Source organism: Equus quagga, chromosome 12 (assembly GCF_021613505.1).
Source record: "Equus quagga isolate Etosha38 chromosome 12, UCLA_HA_Equagga_1.0, whole genome shotgun sequence".
Classification (NCBI taxonomy): domain Eukaryota; kingdom Metazoa; phylum Chordata; class Mammalia; order Perissodactyla; family Equidae; genus Equus; species Equus quagga.
In genome coordinates, this window is record NC_060278.1 from 38,930,181 (window position 1) to 38,957,063 (window position 26,883).

Below are 26,883 nucleotides of genomic sequence, written 5' to 3' on the forward strand. Positions count from 1 at the left end.
AAAGTATAATTTGCCCTTGTCTACTGAAAACATATGTAGTTGTCTGATTTAGAGGTAGACACTTGGGAAGAACGTTATTACTATGGTGTTTAGTATCACTGTTACCTTCATACAGTGCCAGCTTAGAAAATGTGTTGTCCTTCATATGCAAAGATAGTTTTGAGAGGCATTTTGACTAGTATTTAGTATAGTGGTAGTATTTACTTTGAGCTATTTATTCTCTTTTCCATGGTTTTAGCATACTCCAGATTCTGGTCTAGAAGTAGGGATAGGCAAAAAGTAAAGGTTTCTTTTTGGTAAACATTTTCGCACTTTTTCCATGTGTGGTACTATACTATGCACAATGGCAGGCACTAATATAAACCAGACATAGAACTAGGCCTCGAAATGCTTATCTTATTTTTAGAAAAAATAAATACATAGTTATATACTCTGTGATGTAGAAAGTGAGAGATGGCGTAAGAAATATTCAGGTTGAGTGTCGTGGAATTTCAGAAGGATTCATTCAGTATTTATTAAGAATTTTTAAATTTACAGGCTTTATGCTAAGTATCATACGATATTTCCTGCCCTTAAGGGTGTGAGTCTGGTGTAAAAAACAAACACCTCAATAAATAATTATAACACCATTGGGAGAAGTACAGTAATTAAAGATATGGACAGCATATCATGGGAGTATAAAGGAGAGCTATCTAACTGAACCAGGAGGGGCCAGAAAAACTTTCTAAAAGAAATAATGCCTCAGCTGGCCCTTCACCAATGAGTATGGTCAGCAAGATAAAAGACAGGCTGTATAAAAGGAGTATATTCTAGGCAGGCAGAGCATGTTTGGGGAGGGGGAGTTTGCTGAAAGCAAAGAGGATGAAGCAGAGAAAAGAAATGAGTTTGAAGACAGGCAGAGGCCACAATCAGGATGACTTTACATTCCATATTTGGAGCTTAGATTTAATCAGCCCCGTGTGTAATAATTATTAAAAGGTTTAACAGAGGGGAAAGATGACCAGCTTCATTTTGGACAAGTTTGAAGTGCCTGAGGGACATCCATGTGGAGATGTCCAGCAGGTAGTTTTCTATGTGAGTCAGAAGCTTAAGGAAAAGGAGTGAACTGACAATAAGAGATTTGGAAAAGATCAGCAGAGTTGAAAGTGGATGAGATCTCTCCAGATCGTAGCTTGAGAAAAGCAGTGAGCCAGAACAGAAACCTGGGATCTCTCACATTGAGAAGGGGATGGAGGCAGAGGACTCCACAAAAGAGAAGGAGGAGCAATGGTCAGAGGGGATGAGGTTACCCAGGAAGGCCTCGTGTCACAAAAACTAAGGGAGGACAGAGCTGTAAGGAGGGAACAGTCAGCAGCCTCAGGGACAGCCGAGATGCTGGTGTGATGGGACAAAGAGGAAATACTGATCTTAGTAGCATTTCATTATCGTGATCAAAGCAGAAGCCACACTGTGTTGTATTGAGAAGTGAATGGAGAGGCCAGGAGATTCAGAGAGTGAGTGTTACCATTTCTCAGAAGTCTGACTAAGAAGGTTTGAATCCTAGCTCCACCACTTAGTTTTGTGACCTGTGGCAAGTTAATTTGTTTCCTTCATGTCTAAAATGGGGATCTTAATACCTACCTTATTGGGTTTCTATGAGAATTAAGAGTTAGTATATGTAAAATGCTTTGCAAAGTACCTGTATATATTATACACGTGATAAATATTAGCTGCTATCATTAAGGAAGAAAAGGGAGAGTTTAAATGTTAGAGGAAGGGTTGGGGGTCGACTCGTTTAATGTTTGGTCTTGGGGGAAAACGGGGGAGGCAGGCACTTCCTATTAATGACTGAGGGAATATAAGCAGGTTTGAACCTGAGACTTTAGCCTCCACCATAGTGGAAGACTGGCTGGGCTAAGAAACAAGAACTTGTTTAGAAATCTGCAGGCCTTCTAATCCTGGTTTGCTATGAACTCTTTGGGACAGTGTTCAAGTCACCTTCCATTCCAGTTCCTATAGAAAGAAATAATAGTTCCTGTTTAGCAATCTGCCAACTCATTGTACAAGATAAAACCAATAATCTTGAATGATGTTTCTTATTTTTGAGGTTTTCTCTGAAATCTTCGATTACTCCTGTAGACTCAGTTTATCAATTCCTTCCTCTAGGTCCCCATGAAAATCTTGTACATCCTTTCTCCAGGTTCACATACAAACTTTGTACATATCTCAGTTATAGCATTTGTCGTGATGGCCTGGTGTCTTCCCCACCAGTCTGTGAACTGCCATACCTTCTTTATCTCTTAAGTATCTGACATACTGTAAACCCTCAATAAATTCTAGGTTGAATTGAATATAGGAAATTGCTGAGTAGATATGGTTTATATTTATGAAGCCCTACTGCTTAAGCATTACAAAGTTTCCAAAACTTGAAAAATATTTTGATATAATTGCTACCTACTTTTTGGTACTGTTACTTTTTCCTAATTACTTATTTCTTTAGCATCAGAAAACTGAAGGTCTCTCTTTTGACTAAGTCTAATATCTAGTCAGGATGGACCATATTGTTGAAGTAACTGTTTTTGTCTCACTACATTATCAATAATTCTGGAGGCCTAATTTAGCTTTTATCATTTAAAAGATTCATCTTTGAAAAGAGTGAGAATTTGGTAGGTAAATGTCTGATGCAAAACTAGTTAACTAAATATTTTATTAAATGCTTACCAGTACTAAATCAGAGTTACTTAGATCCTTTTTGTTTTCACGTTTCAAGTTGCTACTACCAACCTTTTCAGAAAAGAGCTCGTCCACCCCTTGATGGGGTGTTATTTTGCGGGTCACTCTTTGTGCAAGGTCCAATGAAAACTTTATCATCACTCTTAGACCTGGTCTGAACAACTAGTTCTTCCCTGTCCTATCCTCCAGTTTTTCCTGGAAATACGTGTACTTTCCAGCCTATCAAAAATGTCTTTTTGTGTATGTTTATATACTTTGTCTGTTAATACAGTAGTAGTCATTGAGAGTCGTGTGTCAATATTTGTAACATGCAGTATTCTCCTTTCTCTGTTGAAGCGCTCTCCATCCTGTACTCCAGCTAGCAAAGGCAGACGTGTAAGAGACCATTGCACTTGTGTACCCATTCCTGATGCCCTCTACCCTGTCTCTTATCCTTTTGCCTGTGGTTGCAAAACACGCTGACGTTTTTGTGATGTATTATGACACATATTGCATGCTTTGTGCTGCTGCTCCTGCTATCGCTACTCTGCTTTTCTGTATTTTGGTTTTTGGGGGTTTTTTTTGGCTTTGGCCGCAAAGCTTTAAGAATGTTCGTATAAATTTCTGTAACCAAGCTACTAAAGTTACAAGGTATCTTTTTTATTTTGATTGGGGAAAAAAGTGATCCTAAAGTATGCTTTCTGAATTGATCACATACAAAGTAAATGAGTTTCTAAATAAGAATCTGATACAAGCAAATATGTAGAGATTTCTTAGATATTTTCATTATGTAGAAAGAAAACATAATTCATATTGTGCAAAATTCAAAAAAGCTTTGGGGCAAGTTATTGATCTTATTGACTATAATTTTTTGTAAATCGATTCAGTTCTGGAGAAATCTTTGATAGGCTTTTTGGTATGTAGTTCAAAGGACTGTCCCTAAATATCTTCTATTTATAGGTTTGAGGCAATAATGTTAATAATAAATAAATCATTTATATTCTAAGATATTTCCAATATTTGTAACGTTCTTAGATATGTATTGATAACGAACTATGTACATTTTCCCATGCTATGGGTAGCTCAGTGTTTCTCATCTGAAATGGGCCAGCCACTAGCTCTATCCTGCAAGATTCGGACATGCCCAGAGTAGGGAATCCATTTGTGGAAAGGTCTTAAGTTTTTCTAAACCAGCCTCCACTCCAACACCAGTGTACCAACATGCAGACTCCCTGGTTGAGAAGCAGTGGGCTAGCTGATACTGTTTGCTCTGCTTTTCGTATTTGATGTAAAATAGTAATGTTAATAAGGAAGGTCTGTGATAGACACAAGTTTTTAACTTTCAGCTTCATTATCACTGGTATTGATCACCACCTTAAATCCAGAATTCTTGGACTGGGAAAGTGCTAGATCAGGGAGTTCTCTGGTTTGTGGAAGGCATGGGAAGTGGTAGGATAGCCCACCGCTTTCTGTGCTCCTGCCTTTCTGGTGTGATGGAGGGTTGAGTGAAAAATAAACATGATTAACCCTAATACAGCATATATTTCAAACTGCTATTTAATAATGAATAAGCAGTTCAGATACCAGTGATATGACCAGTAGAACTGCAACTTCAACTGATATCTCATTAACTAATGAAGTTTGCGAAAAGATTGCTGGTTCAAATGATTTCTTGATTACTTTAACATTTTTAGTGAATTAAAACCATTGAGTGTTTGGATTTATCAAATCAATCTGCGTACATGTTAGTTATATCCTATAATCTCTAGAAAGGAAGATTAAAATGTTGTATGCCCAATTGTGTTAGATTTGAATCATCAGCCTGTGAATTGACTAAATTTTTTACTATTTGTTTTTGAATAAGGTTATAATTCAGAGAAGTTTTGTTTTTCTGGTTAAGTTGATTATAGATTAGTTATTGTCTCACTTGTCTTGCAGACTTCTAGGGGCCTTGGCCGCCAAGAACACTTTTGTGAATCTTGAAATAAGGAAAAATTTTTGAGGGAAATAGCTGTTACAAGGTCCCTACTCTTTAGTCTGTATTTCTATTCTGTTGGATATGAGTAAGCCACACTTAACCAGAGCCTATTGACTAGAATTACGTGATTTGTTTTTAATATAGATAGGCTTGGTAATTTGCTTTCCAAGCTTCCTTCGGTTTTTCCTTGGTTAAGTATCTGACAGAAAAAATCAACCACTGAAAAGTGGTAATGTCTGTGAAGGAGATGGTTGGAGAATTTCCAGTTATTCAACAGTTAAATAGAAACATCCTAATGGAATAGTGAGGAACCTCATTAGTCCCTGGGAACATCATTGTGTTAGAGTAGGACACAAATAGTTACCACTCCTAGCAGTGGCTTTGAATCTAACAGTGGCATACGATTTTATGTTATATACTGTGTGTTTAGACAGCAAATATGTAATGCTTTTATAAATTTAAAATTCTTTAAGTGACTGTGAAATGTAATATAAATGAGGTATATATAATGTTTACTGTATTTTTATTTCCAGTGTGCTATAAAACCTTATGTACAATTTGAATACTTATATTCTTTATAAATGATGTTATTTAAGCATAGTATAAGAAATATTTGTTATTAATGTTATTATTAATGTCTGAAGATAATTGGTTATGGAAAAGTCCATAGTGTTTTCATTAATACTGAGAAACACTGGGTGTCTCATTTTAGATTATTCCTTTAGAGTGTGGAACAGAGATTATAAATAGCTAACATGTGTCTTAACTTTCTTTTATACTTTCTTAGAATATTTGCAGATTCTCCAGAGTAGATATTTAAATCAATATATTGAACATAACTTGAGAAATTTTCATAAAGAGAAATTCTAAGTTACATTATTTGTAACTAGTAAGATCACACTCTTTAGTCATAATCTTCAGTAATTTATGATTTGTTTTAGAATGGTAAAATATTATATTTACTGTTTTCCAAATGATATAGTATTTCTATAATACTGTATTTTATCATGAGCTCAATTAACAGAAATAATTATATCACTGAAAATTTGAGGTTATATTTCTGAATACAAAAAGTTGGATTACTTGCCACTTTGTTTCCAAAATACTTATAGTTAAAAGATAAAGATGATTGTGATGAAAACTGGATTTTTTTCTGTTAACTTAGAGTTTCGTATTTACCAATACAAAACAACATGTTAGATCTAAAGTATTTTTTAATCCATATCAAATCCTATTATCTTTTTAAAACCAGATTTCTTATGAGAATGTTTTGCTACTTGTATTTGTCAAATCTGTAATTATTTTTTGAGTAGGAAAGGCCCATTGATGCATATCCAAGATGAGTAGTTTTCATTATTTATCACAAGAGCAGACTGCTTAATTTGAGGAGTTCTTGATTAATTGGTCATCTAAAAATCAGATCTGATCCAGGGGGAAAAAACTTTTCTATTTTACCAGACTATTCTAAGAATACGTTTTATGGATCATTCATTAGAGAAATCCTAATAGACTCAGGAAACACTATGGACTCTTTACGTGACGATGTTAGGCATTGTGGGCAATCCTGCTGATACTCAGTTTATGGATCATTCATTAGAGAAATCCTAATAGATTCAGGAAACATTATGGACTCTCTACATGATGATCTTAGGCATTCTGGGCCATCCTGCTGATGAACTCAGTTTTTCTTTCTTTTTCAAACAGCGCAGTAAGTAAAAATGACACTAGAGTGTAGTAGATGTTTCTAATGTCTGTTCATCAGAATAACTCCTTAAAGTATGTTTACTTAGAAAAAAGAATTAGTAAACTAAAAAATAGAAAAAGTCACATTTACATAAAGATATTCCTTATTTATTATTCTCAGTAGATTGTGCCTAAGAAATTTTGAGTGAATTACCTATACTATTCAGTTAAGATTTGTTTCCAAGATCTTTCTTGAGATAGTATCAAAATATACTGTTCAATAATATTAACTATTTATTGCTTTTTGTTTTTTATTTTCCTTTTTTAATCATTCTTTCTGTACTCATAAACCCAATTAATGAATGAAGATATCTCTACTATTGAGGTATATCACATTTATTAGTTTTTCCTGCATTATTAATTCAAGTCACTGCTTACGTTTAATGCTATATTTTTCATAACACAAAGAATTTTTTAACTTCCATGGTTTAAGAATAATATTAGTGATTCTGTTTGTTTTATTAGGTAAAAATAACTAATATGCCATTAATCAGTTGCTTTGCTTCCATATTATATCTGAATCACTGCCAGTTAATTATTAAAGTTAATTTTAGCCTATCTGTAAATCTTGGCATATAGTCATTGAGCATTCTGAAAGTTTAGTAAAATTAATTTAGTAAAATTGCTTTTCAGTGGATAGAATAAGCCATTAGTTATAAATGCATTGGTAAGCATTTAATTATAGATAAACTTAATAACATCTTGAAAAGTATAGTCCTGTTGGTGATGTGACACTTTGATAAAGAAAATATATAAGTGGTATTGTATTTTTCTTATTCTCACTGTTAAACTTCTTTTGAGATATTGTTTACACTGGCACTAATCCAGAAAGGAAATGAAGTCTTAAAACTGTTAATCTAATTAGCTACTAGCTTCTAGAAGAGTCTTTGAAAAGACCTGGGAATTTTTTTTTTTTTCCTGCTTTATCTCCCCAAACCCCCCCCTGTACACAGTTGTATATCTTAGCTGCATGTCCTTCTAGTTGTGGGATGCGGGATGCCGCCTCAACGTGGGCTGACGAGTGGTGCCATGTCCACGCCCAGGATCCGAACCCTGGGCTGCCGCAGCGGAGCACGCGAACCTGACCACTCGGCCATGGAGCCGGCCCCGGAATTTTTTTTAGTTTGATATTCCAAACTTATTTGCCATGAGTTTATTCATCTTTACCAAACTTTGTTCCTTGTCTTTATGAGAAACACACTTTTTTGAAAAGTAGTAATTTTTGAATTTCACTTAGTCATGCTTTTCTTTTTAAATAAGACTATCATTGTAAATGGTATAGTTCAACTTTTTAATATACTCAATGCCATCTCAAAATATTATTCCAATATTTTTACTTACTTTAAATTTTTTTTACAAAAACTAACTTGATTTTGTTTAATCTCTAGAATTTATTTTTACTTTCAGAGCATACAGCTCTAAAAAAGCTAGTATGGTAATTTTCACTATTTTATTACAATTAGTATTGGGTTATTTTTTAAATTTAAATATTTTCCTCTTCTGAATAACCAGTTTTTACCTCAGTCAGCTAAGAAAATCATTTTAAAATCTGTTCTCATTCCTGTTGTCTTCTTTCATTTTTGTTGATGGGTAAAAACTTGTTAGGAGAAAACAACTTTTATAAGTGACAGTTACTCTTCAGAAGGGCCAAGAGGTATGTGATAAAAGCCTTGAGTTCTTTAAGAGTCGCTAATTTGTGTTATCACAGATTAAACAGTGAGGCGTATTTTTTCCTTTGCCTGAAGTCACACTGTCGTCATGTCACATTTTCGTAGGGTCATGAAACACGCTGGTAAATGTTTTAACAGCCAGCTGTGGGGCGGGGAGGTGGGTGGTCAGGTTGGACAATTTTTGTGATGTGAACCTCCCATTGGAGCACGTACTGACAAAATGGCTTAAGGCAGTGTATTCTAATTTCAGCGCAAGAGGGGTAGAACACAGTGTGTCGACTTGTGTCCGCACGTGTTCACGTGGCTCAAAGAGCAGGCCTGCTCTGAAAGTCCGCCAGTGCTGTTGGAAACAGCAAGCTCTTGCCTTTCTCATTTTTGAAGAGTTTTTAAAGTAATTGGACCCAGAGATACAAAGCCACTATATTAGCTGTTCAGTCCTGTTCACAGCATCATCCTTCACACAGGAACTTCTGATTTATGCCTTTCAGCCAAGCTATGGATTAAAGGTTTTTGTGTGACAGGTCAGAAACTTAAATTTTCCTAAAATGACCCAGTTTTGTACACGTAGAAAACCCCCTACTTGGACACTTCTTTAAAACTTTGTGAGACAGTTCGGTCTTGATTATTTGAGTCAGTTTTAAGTTCTTATTAGTGTCAAAGGTATCAGTACTGCTTTGCTTATCGATTCCATTTTAGTTGAATCCTCTCTCCCATGGACTGTTTTGTAGCTCGCAATTTCTATAATCTTATGGAAAGTAGAAGGAGGAGATTTTTAGACAGTAAAAGACATTTCTGCCTATTCCCAACCCAGGGTCATATTTCAGATTAATAATTTGAACTGATTACCTTCCCCAGTCTGTCTCTGAATAAAATCGTGAACAAGGCAGAATTTGTCTTGAGTCCCATTGTCGTCTTTCTTTTACTCTCCTATTCCTGGTCAAAGTTCCTTGTCAGGAAAGGAGATAAAATAACTCGGCGTCCGTGATCGCTGAATCGCATTGAATACCTCTACTGTGGGATGCCTCTGGTACAACAAAAGATACTGAATACGGAGTCAGGAGGTGAGACTCAGGCCTGGCTCTCCCTCTTCGTAAAGCGTGCTGGCTTTATGAAATTAGGCACGGCGCACACGCAGAGCTGATACACATCTGCTATATGCTTCAGTTCCGTAGTTCCAGTTTTTAAAACACTGAGATGCTTTCCTCGCTGTTGGTGACTCACTGCTGCTCCAGGTCCCGTAGACGCCCTCACCGAGACCCTTCTCCCGAATCCAGTAACTGAAGGTTGAAGGTCCAGTTGGTGGCCGTGTTGGTCAGCCCCACCAGTCTTGCCTGGTGCTTTGCCGGAACACCTGCCCATGCCCGGCACCCTGGGAGGCTGTAGTTGGATGCCAACAGAGGGCTGCTGCAGTGTTTTGCCAGCCCACTAGCCAGTCCCTAAAATAGCAACCATAAAAATAATAAAGAAAAATAAAAAAAGTCTTAAGTACATATTTAAAATCCTTAAGCTGATGGCTCTTTTCATGGATTTGTAACTTCTGATCTAAGCATTGTTCTTGCTGTACAACATATTTGAAACAAATTCCCTAACCTTTTTTCCAAATTGCCCTCATTGCCTTTCATTTTAAAAACCCAATCCTGGTAATTTTGAAAATTGCCAAACTGGATATATCCTCAAGCAATGTGCTCCATGAGATCTTTCATGCTAAATTTTAACCCAAAGCATTTTCAGTTCCTAAATATACTTGGTTAAAAGGATGCAACTGAATATAGGTGCTGGTATTTCTACTGCTGCAAAATAAAAAGGGGATTTACTTTAATGACAAGCAGAAAGCTAACAGGTTAGTTTCTTTCATTTTCAACCAATGCCTGTTCGAGGACCAAACTTCATTCTTAACAAGGACAAGATTATCAGCAGTACGTATCTCTGTTAAGCCCTCTGCACTTATTTCACATGGATGGTTTATTTTGTGAAACAGAAAAGTTTCATGTGGAACATGAGAAAAGAACAGACAGTAGAGATCAGTGCTCAAAGCAAGAGATCAACAGTGCAGAGAGGAGCATTTTAGTAACCATGGTTATCTTAACCTTTGTTGATGTGAAAGCTGGTGGTTCTACTTTTGTATAAGGACACATCCCCAATGTGAATATTCAGACTAAAGTTTGAAATGTTATCATGATCATGCCTTACAGAAATTTGCTAAGAGCTGCACATTGTTTACAAATGATTTCTTGGGTTTTTGTTTTTCCTGACTTATTTTCCTAGACTGATCCCGTTGAGAACACATATGTGTGGAATCCGAACGTCAAGTTTTACATCCAGTCAAGGTCCACATCTAGTGAAGATGAGCCAGTTAAGGTGCCTCCTTGGAGCAGTCTTGCTCCCCAGCTTTTCCCTTGTGTCAAGACAGAGGGAATTGCAAAAGCAAGTGAAATGTGACTCTGCTCTTTTAATCACATCGATTGTGTCCTAAGTCACGGTGTATGGGAGGTCATGACATTTGACTGATGATGTAGATAGGACTATAAAACTAAAGGAGAGAATTGTCCCCCAAAATTCAGCCTGAAATAGACAAAAGTAGTCTTTAAGTAGAGAACTACATAGAACAGAGGACAGAGTTGTGTAAATTTTGGAATTATCAGATACAAACTCTGTAGGCACGTGGCAGTGTGGTGCCATTCTCATGTTTTACTTCTTCTAATAAATGTCATAAGACATGGTGTAACAGTTCATAAAGAGAGCTTAAAATTAAAATTGCCATGGCTGACAACTGAATAGTTTATTCTAACTGCTGAATGAGCAGTAGGCCTTCAACTAAATCAAGCCTTTTAATAGTACAAAAACAGTGTTGTGTTTGCACCTCATCTCAATCTGTGGTTTTAAACAGCCGGTTGGTGAGTCTTCTTGACAGAGATGGTTTTCTCAGTAGGTCAGAAGGATGTGTCATACCTCAGTTAATGCCATGCTGCCTCAAGATGCACTTCTGTGTCTTCACTCAGCATTCCCGTCTGACATGGCTCCTCCGCTGCTGTTTCATCTCCAGAGCTGTGTCTAGCGTTCCACTGGAAACAGGCGGTCCAGTGTGGAAAGCTGTCTGAAGTGAAGTGTGATTTGTAGTCAGATTCTGACTTGCTTTTCCACAGCCCTGTGATAGACTACCTCAGACTGGTTAAGTTAATGAGACTCTCTGCTTTTTTTTTTTTTATCATTGTTTCAATATTTTGAGTTTATACATTTTTATTTTAGTGTTGAAATATTTTGAGCACACAGAGAATAGTATAATAAATACCCATGTAACCACCATCCACAGATTTAACTGATGTGAACATTTTGCCCTGTTTTTTTCAAATCTGTATTCAAAGAAAGAAAATATTCCAGACAGTTGAAACCCCCTTCCTTCCCTGTATCATTGCCCTCTCTCCTTTCCCAGACACACCTAAGTACCCTGACAGTGATGTGCATCCACTCTTCCTTGGTTTTACATTTCATTTCATTTGTATCCATAAACAATATATAATAACATTTGCTGTGTATTTAAATTCTACGCAAAGGTTACCTGTATCTTTCTGCAACTTATTTCATTCAACATTGTGCTTTTGAGGATTACTCATATAGATACATGTCCATTTAGTTCATTCTTTGTAAATGTTACATAATATTTCATTATATGAATATACCACAACTATCCATTCTCCTGCTGTTGGATATTTAGGTTTTTTCCAATTTTTTGTTATTATAGTCAATGCTAAAGTGAACATCCTAATAGCTATCTGCTTTTGCAAATGTGCAGAGTTTGTTTAGAATATATACCTGGAAGTGGAATTACTGAATTGTGTGGTATGTGCATTTTTAACTTTAACTAGATTTTGCCAAATGATTTTCCTCAGTGGTTGGACACTTTTCACTCCCACCAGCAGTATGTGAGAGTTCCCTATTTTCCCACATCCTCGCCAACCCTTGGTATTGTCAGACATTAACTTTTGCCAATTTGATGGGTATAGAGTGGCATTTTTGTTTTAATTTGCAGTTATCTGATTTCAACTGTTATTCAGCATCTTTTTGTATGTTTATTGACCATTGGTGATTTGCCTGTTCATGTCTTTTGTCCATTGTTCTATTGAATTATTTTTTCTATTGTTTTGTAAATGTTCTTTATATAGTCTGGATATTAATCCTTAGCTGCCTATATGCACTACAAGTATTTTCTTCCAGTCTGTGGCTTATTTTAAAATTTTATTTGTGATATCTTTTTGTCTTGCAATAGTTTTTATTTTAAAGTAGTCATACTTATCAGTCTTTTCCTTTATGACTTCTGCTTTTTATCTCTTTTTAAACAATTCTTCCCTATGCAGCAATTATAAAGATTTTCCTCCATATTCTCTTCTAAAAGTTTAAAAATTTTGCTTTTACATGTTTAGGGCCTTAATCAAACTGAAATTTATCATTATGTATTATGGGAAAAGGGGTTCTAATCTATTTTTCTCCTATGAACAACCACCTCTCCTATATTTCCCCCACTGATATGTAAAGCTGTTTCTGCTTTATATAATGGGTCTGTTTGGAGATGCTCTGTTCTCTTCCATAGTTCTTTTTTGTCTGTTTCTGCACCAATATCACATTGTCTTAATTACTGTAGCTTTAAAATAATTCCTGATACCTGGTATGGTCAGCCACTCTCACCCACTTTATTCTTCTTCCTTTTCTTCTTGCCCCTTTAGTTTTACATATGACTTTTAGGATCAGCTTATTGAGTTCCATGTGGGGTTTTTGAATGGAATTGCGTTGAATTTATAGATTTATCTGAGGAGATGTAACATCCTTGTGATATTGAGTATTTCCATCTATGAACATGATATACATATTATTTAGGTATTCTTTTATGTCTTTTAATAAAGTCTCATTATTTTCTTCATGAAGATGCTCCATATTGCTTGTTAGATTTGTTTCTAGGTACCTCAAAGTTTTTGTTGCTATGGTGAATGGGATCTTTTTAAAATATATTTTCTTATTCGGCATTACTGGTCTTTGTGAGCTCAATTGATCTTATATTCAGCACCCTTGCTTCACTCCCTTTAACTCTAAAAACTTCTCTTGGACTTTCTGTGTAAATGCAAATGAGAATTTTGTTTGTTAACTTTTATATAGGTTTTCAGTGTTCCTCTCTTATGTCTTTCATATTTATGTTTTTAAATGTTACATTATGAATTGCGTTCAAAACTTTTTCAAGCTATTAAAAGTAAATTAAGTTTAAATTAGGAATAAACTCATAATTAAGCAGAAAATTCTGAGAAGCTCAGCTCAATTCCATTTTAATGCGATAATGCATATAAAATATTCTGCTTTTGGAGGTTATAGAGTAACAAAGACAAAAAGGAACCATTCATTTTTCTCTTTATTTTAGAATATTCTATAACTTTATACAAAGCTCATGTTTCCTCTTGTTTCTTGCTTAGCATATCCTAAAAGGAAGTAATTCTTCATGTCGTCTTTTTATACTTCACTAACTAAGCGCTATTTCTTTTTTTCCACAATAACATCCAGTAGAATCACTGGTTCCTTTCATTCAAAGAAATATCTTACAATAATACCTCATAAAATAAAAATAGGGCTTGTAACTAAATTTGTATCTAAGTTCTGAATTCCAATAATATTAAGTAATCTAACTCCCTTCTTTGGAAATTAATTTCTGGACCAAAATCCTACTAATCAATCAGTTAATATCTCTGTCCCATTTCTTCCTCTGGATATATACACACATACACACAAATCCACAAGGTTGTGTTCCATAAATGTAATATGCATTCTGTATATAGAAGTCAAGGAGTTAAAAGACTCTTCTGAATACTTTGACTACAAATCTTTCTGAAAACTCTTTCAGGTATTTTTTAGAATTAATATGGCATTTTCAGAAGACTTGAAAATGAATATCCTCATTTTTAGATAGGCTCCATGCTATGACTTTTTTGTTTTCTTCAGTGGATTGTCTTTTCCAAATTATTTGTTTTTAAATTTTCAGACTGAAATAATTTGAACAAATGATTCATTTGTAGACATGGCCAGTAGAAATTTAAATTATCAACACTAGGAGAATTTTAGCTTTATTGAGATATTTTTTGCCTTATCGATGTTTTGTTTGGCTTTATTTACTTTGATTTATTTCTAGTGATGTTTGAAATAGATGGAACGTTCCATGACATTCATTTATATATTTCTTTTTTGCCCCTGGATTCAGACTGTAGACTCCGCTCCACTTCCAGTTCACACACCAACCTTAAGGAAAAAGGGGTGCCCTGGTTCAGCCGGCTTTCCAGCTAAGGTACTCATTCTAGTTATAAGCATGGTGTGTTCTGAAAAATGAAAAAAAGAGAATCGATTTCTTCTGTATTTGTATTTGCTGTGATTTTTGCTATTGGTTTCCTCAAAATTACAAACAGAAAAGTTTGGAAAGAAAATAAATTCTATATGAATGGAAATAATCACCACTGAGAAAGGTAGGGAAAGTTTGTTTTGTTTTACTTCCATGTTCTTAAATTCAGTATTTTGAAATCTGTTATGGTAAAGAGTAGTGCTGGGAGGATGTATTGTAAGAAAAGTATTAAGTTGAGACTACTTGTGGAAGAATCTAAGATTGAAGTTAATAAACAAAACACTGAGAAAGAGAAATATTTAGTGAAAAATTCAGGTGAACTTTTTTTTCCTTTCTGTTCAACATGACTACGACTGAGTATTATGTATGGTAGAACATGAAGATTGAGTTGCTCATCTCAAATTCCCACAAAGAAATTCCAGAAATTGGGAAACTGAAATGATCTCCCTCCTGAGAACACAAGCCTTCGATAAACCACAGAATGAGAGAGAGGTTGATGGATCTGAAAAATTAATAAAATATACAAAATTTTAACTGGTATAAAAGAAAGACAACAAACTGAGTAACCTGTGCTAGCTAAGGCAAAACTTTGAGGCCAGACAGAACATAAATTTAAAATAAGCACAATACATAGCCTCAAAGAGGTAAGAAAGGATGTGTGTTGGTAACATGGGGCAGGATAAGGCACTTAGGGAGAAAATAATTTGCGGGTGCTTGACGGGAAAATAGAACTGCTGTAATCAAGAACTCAGCAGATGGCTTTCATAGCAGAAGGAGCACACCGGACGCAGCAGAAAAACAAGTTAGTGAGACGGGGAAGATGAAAGGTGAGACACATGGCAGAAGTGGTGTCAGTATCTGTATAGTAGGACTTTCAAGAGGAAGTAAAAGATAGAGAGAGGAAAGTACTGGAAGAAATAATTACCTAAAATTTCCCAGAATTAAAGATGAAAAACCTCATATTAAAGTACATCATTATGTGCTAAAGAGAGTAGATAAGAAAAAACTCACACCTGGACACATTATAGTAAAATTTAAGGATATCATAGATCCAGAGAAAATTCTAAAAACTTTTGAAGAGAAAGAGCAGATTGTAAACAAAAACCAAATTGATATCAGGCTTCTCAACAGCAGTACTAGACACAAGAAGACAGTTAAGAAATATGTTCAAAGTGTGGAAGAAAAAGAACTTTGAACCTTAAAATTTTAACCCAGCTGTACTGTCACTTAAGTATGAGAGCAAGTTAAAAATAATCTCAGATATACAAGAACTTACTAAGTTTATTATTTAAAAAAAAAAATTCTTTAAAAATACTCTCGTATATACTAACAATGAACTATCAGCAAGAGAAATTAAGAAAGTCACATTTAAAATTGCATCAAAAAGAATAAAATACCTAGGAATAAATTAAGAAAGTGAAAGATCTGTTTACTGAAAACCATAAGACATTGATGAAAGAAATTGAGGAAGACACAAATAAATGGAAAGATATTTCGTGCTCATGGATTGGAAGAATTAATATTGATAAAATGTCTATACTACCCAAAACGATCTCCAGATTCAAAGCAGATTCAAATTCCTATCAAAATTCCAACACCTTATTTCACAGAAATTGAAGAAACCATGCTAAAGTTTGTATGGAACCACAGAAGACCTCCGAATAGCCAAAGCAGCCTTGACAAAGAGCAAAGCTTGAGGCATCACACTTCCTGATTTCAGACTAATTACAAAGTTATAGTAATCAAAACAGTATGGTATTGGCATAAAAACAGATACATAGATCAAAGTAGCAGAATAGAAAACCCAGAAATAAATATGAATATGTTCATTTATTAATTGACCACACACATGGTCAATTAATTTATAACAGAGGAGCCAAGAACATAGAATGGGTAAAGGATAGTCTCTTCAATAACTCATGATGGGAAAACTGGGATAGCCACATGCAAAAGAATGAAACTGGACCCCTATTTTGCACGATACACAAAAATCAACTCAAAATGGATTAAAGACTTGAACATAAGACCAGAAACCATAAAACTCCTAGAAGAAGACATAGAAGGTAAGTTCCTTGACATCAGTCTTGGCAATGATTTTTGGATTTGACACCAAAAGCAAAGGCAACAAAAGCAAAAATAAACAAGTTTGACTACATGGAACTAAATAGCTACACAGCAAAGAAAACCATCAACAAAATAAAAAGACAACCTACGGAATGGGAGAAAATATTTGCAAATCATATATCTGATAAGGAGTTAATATCCAAAAATATATAAGAACTCATACAACTCAATAGCAAAAAAAGAAAATCCGATTGAAAAATAGACAGACAAACTAAATGGACATTTTTCCAAAGAAGACATACAAATAAATGGCCAACAGATACATGAAAAGATGCTCAACATCACTAATCATCAGGGAAATGCAAATAAATACCACAGTGAGATATCATCTCACATCTATTAGAATGGCTGTCATTCAAAAGACAAGAGATAACAAGTGTTGGCCAGGATGTGGAGAGAATGGAGCCCTTGTGCACTCTCAATGGGAATGTTGGTGCAGCCACTATGGAAAACAGTATGTAGGTTCCTCAAAAAATAGAACATAGAACCACTGTGTGTTCCAGCAATTCCACTTCTGGGTATCTATGCAAAGGAGATGAAATTACTGTCTCAGGGATATCTGCACCCCCATGTTCATTGCAGGAGATAAAACAGATCAATGCAAATGATCAGGACTTGAAATGGCGTCATACTTGCCAAAAGCAAGATGAAAAGAACAGTTGTAAAATGATTTCAAGCTAGAATTCCTGATTCTCTGTCAAAATTTCAATCCAGTTTGAGGGGAAAATAATACATTTTCAGAAACTCAGGATCTCAGGATCCCCCCCAAAATGTATCCATGCTCTGCTTTCTAAGCAAGCTACTGAAAAGTGAATTCTACCAAAACGAGGAAGGAGATCAAGAAAGAGACAGGCGTGGGATCCACGGAAGAGGGACTCTTACACAGGCTGGTTAAGAGAGTGACTGAGCAGGCGGCAGAAACGGAGCAGGAAAAGAGAGGGCTTCCGTAGAGGTGTCTTCAAGTCAGTGAAAAAGGTATAGACTTTTTCCCTGAAGACTTCCTTCCTGGTGTGTTTGACCGTGTGGTAAATAGATTCCAGGGGATTTTGCAGTTCCTTTGGAGAGTCTGGGGGTAATTAACGATAAAGACATAGAAAATTAAGTTTAAAAGGAGGACATTATTAATTTCCGAAAAATCAAAAGATTACACAATTTTGTGCAGCTGTAACTATACTTCTTGACTCACTGAATAATAATTCCAAGGACATAATAGCTTAAACATTAAATGTAAAATTTAACCCAAAACTGTGCCATAACAGTATTGGGAAAATGAAGAGACTAAAGGTGATATAACAGTGCTAAACCCTTCTCTACCATAATAGCTCAACAGATAATGTCTCAAATCAAGAATGAGCAGTATGGGCTTTTTCTTTTCTTTTCTTTTCTTTTTCGTTTTTGCCAGAAATATGGAGATACATTAGAGAAGGAAGTGAATAGCTGAAAGAGTTCAAAGAAATTGCCTCTAGGAGGGACGACTTGGGACAAAGGAGTATTTCTGTTTTTGGTATAAGCATTGTGATACTATTTTACTCTTTAAACTATGTACATGTTTTAATGTGATTTTAAAAATTAACGTATACGTAGGAGAAAATGTAAGAGAATTTCTTTGTGCCTGGGCAATGATGATAAGATCACAAACATAAGGTGAAAATATTGATGGACTTTACTACATCAAAATTAAAGATGCTTGCACAGTGGCAGCGTTGTTAATAGGTGGTTTATAGGTGACGACAGCCCAGCAGAACATATTTGCAATGTTTAACACCAGTAAGGGATTAATTTCTAGAATATGTGAGTTCCATGCATATGAAACTCCATATGAAAAAGGTTAGAAATCCAGTTGAAAAATTGACAAATGATATGAGTAATTCCCAGAAAAGGAAATCCAGTGGTCAACAAACATATGAAAAAAGTCCAACCTCAATAATTAAAGACATAAAAAATAATAATATATTAATTCTTAAATTATCATCAGTTTATACTCACTAGGTTGCCAAAAATTAAGTAAGGTAACATCAAGGACATGAAGAAACAGACCGCTTCACACCCAGCAAGTGGAAGTGTAAACAGGTGCAGCCATTCTGGAGAGCAGCCTGGCAGTATGGAATGGACACATGCCACAGGACCAGGCAATCTCAGTCCTTCAGAAACACTTTTATCCAGATCCATCAGGCCACGTGACGAAGATGCTTATTCATGCATATGGTAGCAGGGAGTTGGAAATAGGGAGAGGATAGGTAAAATATGGCTGATGTGTAACAGAATCACATTTGTGTAAATTAGAAACACACTCAAACTATCTTATTTATAAGGATATATACAGACATATCCAAAGACACAATATAAATCATGTTAGATTGGGTGCCGGATTTCATGGGGAAGGATTGGGATTATCATTGGATCATCAAGGATGAACGGAAAAAATAATGCAAAACTAGAGTGGGACTTCCACCAAGCTCTGGTGATATTTCATGGACTGAATATTAACTCAATTTTGTGCATCTAGTGTTCCTCCCCCAAAAATAAAGTAAAATTTATTTCATGTTTTTTAAAAAATGGAGTGATTGTACAGTTATCTCAAAAAGTGTTTAAAAGGAAAGAAAATATATTATTTTTTTTAAAAAAAGAAGGTTTGTATGGTGTAAAGACCCCTTTACTTTTTATTTATTAGTGGTAAAATTCTAATTATCTACAACTAATTTTTAAGCTTTCATCAGGGGTCATAATTGATTCCACTTTGTTCTTGAATCTTCTATTAAAAACATTTTACCTTCTCCATTAAGTAGCCTCAAGTCCACAATGCAGACAAAATTGGAATAGAAAAGAACTCTTCTTAAATTTCAAGGTTCTAGTTAATTCTCAGTTTACTCCAAGTTATCACATAATCTAAAACTCAAATTTGGGTTCATGCTTTAGGTTTAATGCCTCCTTTACTAGACTTTTTCTTTTTTCCTTCCAGTTTTTCTCCTCCTCCAAACTCCTCTTTGGGGGAAAGTATTAGAAATCACATATTGACCAGGAGGCAGGAAAGCAGATCTTAGAAAGACCAGAAACCAAGTAATCTAGAACCTAGGAGTGAATTAGATTATCTTTGATGCCATCAGAATCATGATCTTTAATTATGTTACATGTTATACTATCCTTAGTTGAGATTAGTGAAACATGGACCTCTTAATCTTTACTAGTAAATCATGCCCCTCTCCCACAGTTTAACCAGCACCTACCAGTTGGATGGTTGGTCACTTAAAATTAGTGCTCTGCTAAAACATTGTCTTTTCTTTCCTAATATTGTATATTCAGTTAAAATTATGACATCCTGAGTAGGTGGTCTCTGAAAAAAAAAAAGTGTGTACTAAATATGTTTTATAAGCAATTTCTTGGGTATTGTGAAGACTTACTATTAAATTTGTCGTGGCCACAGTTATTTTATTGCCATTATTTCAGACATGTCTTGTTATCCTTTAGAAGAAGAAAAAAAAGAATGAAGTTAGTTACCTCGAGCAGTTGATTAATTCTTCTTTCATTGTAGTAAAAGCCTCTAGAACCAATCAGTAAACTAACTGCATCTTTTGCATTAATGTATTTTGAGCAATTGAAAAAAATCAGCACTAGAAAATTTAGTCTTGATAGTTCCTCAAAGAGCAAAAAATTAAGAGTGAAAATTAGTCTGCAGGAGAAATACTGAGCACACTTTTATAGGTTAACAAATTAGGTACTTGTATTTTTATCAGGTGTGGGACCCAGTCTTGACCTAACTGTGTCTGGGTAGTTCTTGGTTCTTTTTAGGAGCATATTCTACATGTGTTAAATTATCAAACTTTGAGAAATGGCAGAGTCACACAGATCTGGGCTAAAAGTTTAACTCTACCATTAACTATCTATTCGTGAGTAATGTTTCATCTCTCTGAGTTTCATGTCCTTCATCTGTAGAAGGAAACAACATCTGTCTTTCCAGGGGCATCGTCTCCATTAAATGACATGATGTATATGAAGTACTGGCACAAGGTCCGCACCTTGATTGGTGCTGGGTCCGCATGAGGAGCAGTTATAGAGCTGTTGTTAAGGTAGTCTGTGTTCTACTTAGAATAGGCTCGAATCCCAGTGCTGCTTTGGAACTGACCGCGGTCCTGAGGAACTCCTACCCTAGAATGGTCTGAGGTTGCACCGGAGCTCCTGACTGCTCTCAATTTGAGAGTCTCACCGCATTCCAGGGCCCCAGTGCTCTGATAGTCAGCTCATTAATATTAAAACATGATCTACTTTTCTCCTCTTGATTTTTTAAAACTTGTTTTTGTGGTGTGTAAATAGCGTATCCCGGTTGAAGAAGAGCAGAATTTATTTATTTTTTTTTTTTTAAAGATTTTATTTTTTCCTTTTTCTTCCCAAAGCCCCCCAGTACATAGTTGTGTATTCTTCGTTGTGGGTTCTTCTAGTTGTGGCATGTGGGATGCTGCCTCAGCGTGGTCTGATGAGCAGTGCCATGTCCGCGCCCAGGATTCAAACTAACGAAACACTAGGCCGCCTGCAGCAGAGCGCGCGAACGTAACCACTCGGCCACGGGGCCAGCCCCCGAGCAGAATTTATTTTTAACTTAAATTTTAAAGCTTGGAATATTCTCTGTAGTTTTTTGTTAATGTGATAAGCTAGTCTCAACTGAAATAGATACTACTTCATAACTTCATAATCAGTATTCACATATTATTAAAATATAGAATGCAAGTCTCACTAGTTTAAATCTATCACACATATAAAAGAAGTCATTAGACAAGTTTGTTTTCAGAAATAAATAAATATCTTTTGAATGCTTCTTCTGTGCTGGTACTGTTCAGAAGGCTCTGTTCGTATTAATGCTCATTTAAGCACCACATGAAGTAGGTACTATTCTTGATCCTATTTTATAGAATGAAGAAGGTGAGACAGAGAAATTGAGTGATTTGCGCCTAAGTTCACACAGCAGAGTGGAAGAATGGTTGTTATAATTTATTTATTATTAAAACATGCTAAGAGTTAATTTGGAGAGGAAAGAAGTGTTCCAGAGAGCTAAAGTCTACACTGGCTTACCACCGTATGGATCAGACAAGACTGAGAGTACTTTACTGGGTTTTCAGTAAGAAATTTCAGGCTGCCATCTCTCTCTGGAATAACGTGTATATTTTTGTCTGCTCAGTTGTAACACTGCCTGCTTCCCTGAGAGGACACAGATTTGTTGAGTATATGATTTGTTCTTGGCCCCAGAAAACCAAATAGGTGATTTACAGTAGGGACAAGAATTGTAAGCTACTCTTTGTTATTCCTAAGGTATAAAAGCATATTAAATTTCTATATTTGTGTATAGCTGTAACAACCCGGAATTTCACTTAACTCTCTGCTAAACAATAATTTGAAGAATTTATAAAAATCCTGACGTCAAAAGTTGTGAGCCAAAAAAAGCTACAATTTTTTTACACTTTTCAAAGAGCATCCATGAGAAATTGATTATTTAATTTTTTATATTATTTTCAGCATAATCTGTTAAAAATATTTAAAGAGTATACGTTATAGGGAGATGTGGTGAGAAATGAATTCATTCTACCCCTATTTGGAAAACATTCTAGTAGCTGGTATGGGACACAGACTCACATTATGGAATCCTTTAAATAATCAATGTGTATGTTTTTTATCAATTTGTGTTGCAGCGCAAGACTCATCAGTTTTTTGTCAAATCTTTTACTACTCCTACCAAATGTCATCAGTGTACCTCTTTGATGGTGGGTTTGATAAGACAAGGCTGTTCCTGTGAAGGTAAGAACAAAATGGTAAGAAAATGTGGCTTTGGAGTCCTAACATTTACCACCTACCTTGTAATCACATAACTTTATTCTCTTTAAAAGGTATATAAATGTTTGTTTGTTTTAATCATTTGTTTTTCTTTGGATAACAGGAATAGAGACAATAAACCTAACACCTTGCTAAAGTCTGTTGAATATTAAAGAAACTAGGCAAATGGTCCCTAGAAACATTTTTCAGGGGAAATATATTTAAATGTTTCATTCATCTTTGTTTCGTTATTCAGGTGAATTGACAGAAGACGTGAAAATTATCCTTGAATCTACTCGTTTAATTTTTACCTTGTTTAATTTATTAGAGAAATTATTATCGAAAAGTAGGCAGTGCAGTATCTTTTCAGGTATATTAAGTGTCTGCCACTCTGCTCGAAAGATATTTTATTCCTAGTATTAATAGCAGAGGTTTTTCCCTGCCCACTCACTGATTCATCCATCTCTGTTCGTGAGATGCCTGGTCTGTGGCTCTCTGCACCGGGATGCAGTCATGGATGGGCACAAAGACAAAGAGCCTGCCCTCATGGAGCTCACATTCTGAGACATGAGAGATCAGGGGTCATTTGAACAGAAAACAAAGTATATTTGTTTGTGCACCACTTTATTTTCGACTAAGACCTCTGAAATGAAAATGGTTTAAATTATAACGGGATATATTATTTGTAAATATTTTAGAAATATACTTTTTTTAATCAAATGAGACTTGCTTCTAGAACAATGCCTCGTATATAATTTAGGTATATCTTATGAAAAACATAAAAGAGTTGCTAATTCAATTCTAATATCAGTTTCCACTTCTTAGCTCTGATGGTTGGGAGATTTTGTATTCCCTTTGTAGAATATACTCGTAGTTAGCCTGTACTTGAATACTTTGAAGAAGAGGGAAAGTAAAAGCATCCTAAGGCAATGCATTGTATGTTTGGTTAGTTCTTACAACCAAAGTGGAAGATCCAGATTGCATTATGTTAACTAGTCCGTTAAATGCATGGTTTTAGAGCCAAAGAAAATGGTACGAGGTGAAAAGTAGGGATTTGAGAGTTATGAGTGTATGAAATCATGAGTATGAGTGACATTATCCGGGAAGCACATGTAGAGTGAAGAGAGAACAGTTATGAGGGCAGAGCCTTGGGAAACGCAGTTAGGGAGAAGGAAAAGGTAAAGATAGCACAGTAATCTGAGGAGGAGTAGCCTGTATCATTGACCGGGAAGGTGTGACTGCAGCCAAAGGAGGAGAGAATTTGTACAGGTTCTAAGCCTTGTCTCATTTGGAACTTAGCCAGTACTTATCAATGTCATTTTAACTCTGTTTGTCAGAGAGCATCGTGTGCAGCTACTTGGCTTTAGACCCCTTGTCATTTTTTATGCATAGAACCATTTGCAATTCCACAGTAGGAATTTTTGAGATCTTCCCAGACTGTTTCCTTCTAGAGCCTCATGCCATGAAATTGTGCCCATCTTTTCTTCAAAACCTTTGAACCCTGCCCTATAATGCTGTGGGGTGCACATTAGACTATGCCCAGGCGTTCGTAAATGTTATAATGTGGTTACAGCCTCTAAAGATTCCTGTCATTTTAATTTCTTTCTGGTTGATTGAAATTAGATCCAGTAGGGGATAATTATTTTGTTGCTTCCACTGCCCTTTGAAGGATAGATTTTTGCTTGTTAGTAAAACAAATTGTAACTTTTTAGGTACTCCACTTACAAGCGAATGAGATGTCTTATAGAAGTTTGGATAGTTTTTGACAGTCAGTACTAGTCCATCTGGCCTCTGTTGGTTTAATAATATCCATCATGTGTAATGATGTATAATCCGTTTTCCTGCGTGTATGTATTCCCATGTTGATATCCCTCTGGTTCCTCTGTTATTCCTTCCCAAATATTCTCCAGGACCCACCCTTAGCGTAGGAATTGTCTAAATAGATATTCTTGGTCTGTAACCGCTCCCATCAAGCTTGTTTGTTTTAAATATTTTAACTTTTAATTCTCACCCAACCAAGTCTCAGTGAAACTTATGAGTTTGTTTTTATTTATCATTTTGTCTTAGAATCTCAGGTTCATCATGTGAATATCAAACAGAGGTATCATGACAATATTTTTGGTAGTTAGGTATGCAGGCTCTCAGCCAAACTGCCTGGGTTTGAAGTCCAGTAATGCCATTTGTAAGTTCTGTGACCTGGGGCAAGTCATATATGAGTGGGGGTAATTGTACCTCTCTTAGATTGTTATAGAAAAAGTAGAAGCACTCAATAAAATTAACTCTTATTATTATCTTAGTAGTAGTTTAAGTATATGTAGTAATATCAATAACTCCTAAACTTTACCCTTAATTTATACTTTTTTAATTATTGAGTAATTTCGTTTTCAAAAGGAGGGATTGGTAGTTTGCCAGATATTGCAAAGATGGCAGGTAGTTTAATGTCCTTTAGTGACTCTTGCAAGAGAAATTTCAGGACAGCTACCAGGTTGCAGTGAGATGAAGAGTTAGAGAGAACTCTAGAAACTAGTCTTTTAGGAATTCAAAGTTTAAATCAACCGTTTTATTCACAAGGTTAGATTTTTTTTCTATTTGCTTCTCATTTTGATCACTAATGTTAACACACAGCAATGATATTACAGTAATAAAAAAACAGCTATTTCTCATTGAAATTTTTACTGGTAAGCAAATGAAGCCCCTCCCCAAATAACAAAACAGCTGCTTAAAATAAAATCAGAGAGCAGCCTTCAGCTAACGTAGCGCCGTGGGATGAGTGCTCAGTGAATTTTCTTTTTGTAAAAGTGGATTTTTATTGAACATTGTTTTTTTTTCCCTCCAAAAGTGTGTGGATTCTCATGTCATATAACCTGTGTAAACAAAGCTCCGACCACTTGCCCAGTTCCTCCTGAACAGACCAAAGGTCCCCTAGGTATAGATCCACAGAAAGGGACAGGAACAGCGTACGAAGGTCATGTCAGGGTAAGTATGATTACGCTGGGTGTAGACTAATCTCTAAGGTTTATTAATGAATTAAATAAAGTCCAGTCACCTTACAAACAGAAAATTTGGTGAATAAAGAAAATTTGTTGACAGAAAATTCAGTGAATAAAATTCATATAAGAATTTTATTTCATCCAGAGTAATGATTTGAAAACAAAAACCTAGCCTTTACTTGGAAATAAATGCCAAAATGTCTGAAAAGTTTTTGTCCTGTCCCTGTCTTGTAATGAGCAGATGGTGAAGTCTACATAAAGGGGTCTTTGGCACTTGGCCTTCTGGAGAGGTGACATGCTTACGAAGTATGAGATATTATCATCAAGGCATAATCTTACTTGTAATCTTGAATAATATTTAAAGTATAAGCTGCATTTCATCTTACTACCAAATTTGACTTTTATGCTACTTAGGAAGGAAGCCTTGAATGTTATTTTAACGATTACTAGTGCAAGTTAAAATGGTACTGTTTTTTAAATTTTCAGATTAAAATGTCACTCAGTGTTTGAAGAATGTGTTCTCACATTTTCTCATATGTTATTAATGATATATGTGATCCATCTGCTGCTTCACCAACCGAAGAGGCAGAGTTATAACACATACATTGTCTTTTGGTCTTTACCATGCACTTACATATGTAATTGAGGGGACTCTGACATTTTTGCTTGACTTGGTTTTGTTGGTTTGTTTGTCTATCTAAAACAACACTAAGATTCCTAAGCCAGCTGGAGTGAAGAAAGGATGGCAAAGAGCATTAGCTGTAGTTTGTGACTTCAAACTCTTTCTGTACGACATTGCTGAAGGAAAAGCATCGCAGCCCAGTGTTGTAGTCAGTCAAGTGATTGACATGAGGTAAGCTTTCAAAGGTGAAAATATTTGTGTCTTTGCAACATAAGAATAAAAGAGTATCTGCTTTTTCTTCTGATTATATTTCCATGTTGTTATTTAAATCTAATGTCATGTTAATTTTCTAATCTACTAATATTGCTATAGTAACATAATTAAAAATAGGAAGTAAGGCCTAGTTGTGACAGATTGGTTTGTGTTTTGTGTTGAGTGTGTTGGGCTAGAGGTCAGGGAAAAGAAACTGATATTTGAATCCAAAAGACCAGTGTAAAGTTGTTGGAGAAGTGGAGACCTAATGTATTTGTATGATCACCTAAAGGCTTAGAGTATAATTCCAATGTAAGGACAGGAAATAAAAATCTCAAAATCAGACAAACTCTTGGAATATATAATGGACTGGAAAACATTTAAGTAAGTACATCTCTAGAATGTTTCTGGCCTCGTTTTCAGACTCTTTCCCTGCCCTGGAGTGCTCTCCATTACCTCTTCTCGTGACTCCAGTCACTCTGCTTGGGTGATCTTATTTACTCCTGTGGCTTCAGCCATTGCCTCTACACTTATGACTCCCAAACATGTGTCTCTAGTCCAGATCTCTCTCCAGCGCTCAAAACTAGGATTTCCAGCTATGGCTTACACTGGCGTTCCATATCAGCATCTCAGACACATTATCTTCCCCG

The 26,883-nt window shown here is 35.5% G+C and overlaps 1 protein-coding gene across 12 annotated transcripts in view; it reads left to right on the top strand.

The window, feature by feature from the left end:
* CDC42BPA (CDC42 binding protein kinase alpha) overlaps positions 1-26,883 on the top strand; it is a 312,972-nt gene that overhangs the window by 252,905 nt on the left and 33,184 nt on the right. For 5 of the 12 annotated variants that reach the window (XM_046678632.1, XM_046678638.1, XM_046678633.1 and 2 more), the window contains 5 exons: positions 10,348-10,440; positions 14,315-14,398; positions 22,249-22,354; positions 25,209-25,345; positions 26,073-26,212. In XM_046678632.1, the coding sequence (XP_046534588.1) occupies positions 10,348-10,440; positions 14,315-14,398; positions 22,249-22,354; positions 25,209-25,345; positions 26,073-26,212 (560 nt within the window). Of the gene's footprint in view, positions 1-3,048; positions 3,088-10,347; positions 10,441-14,314; positions 14,399-22,248; positions 22,355-25,208; positions 25,346-26,072; positions 26,213-26,883 lie in introns of all 12 variants that reach the window. The other 7 variants (XM_046678635.1, XM_046678637.1, XM_046678642.1 and 4 more) reach the window with 2 other exon arrangements.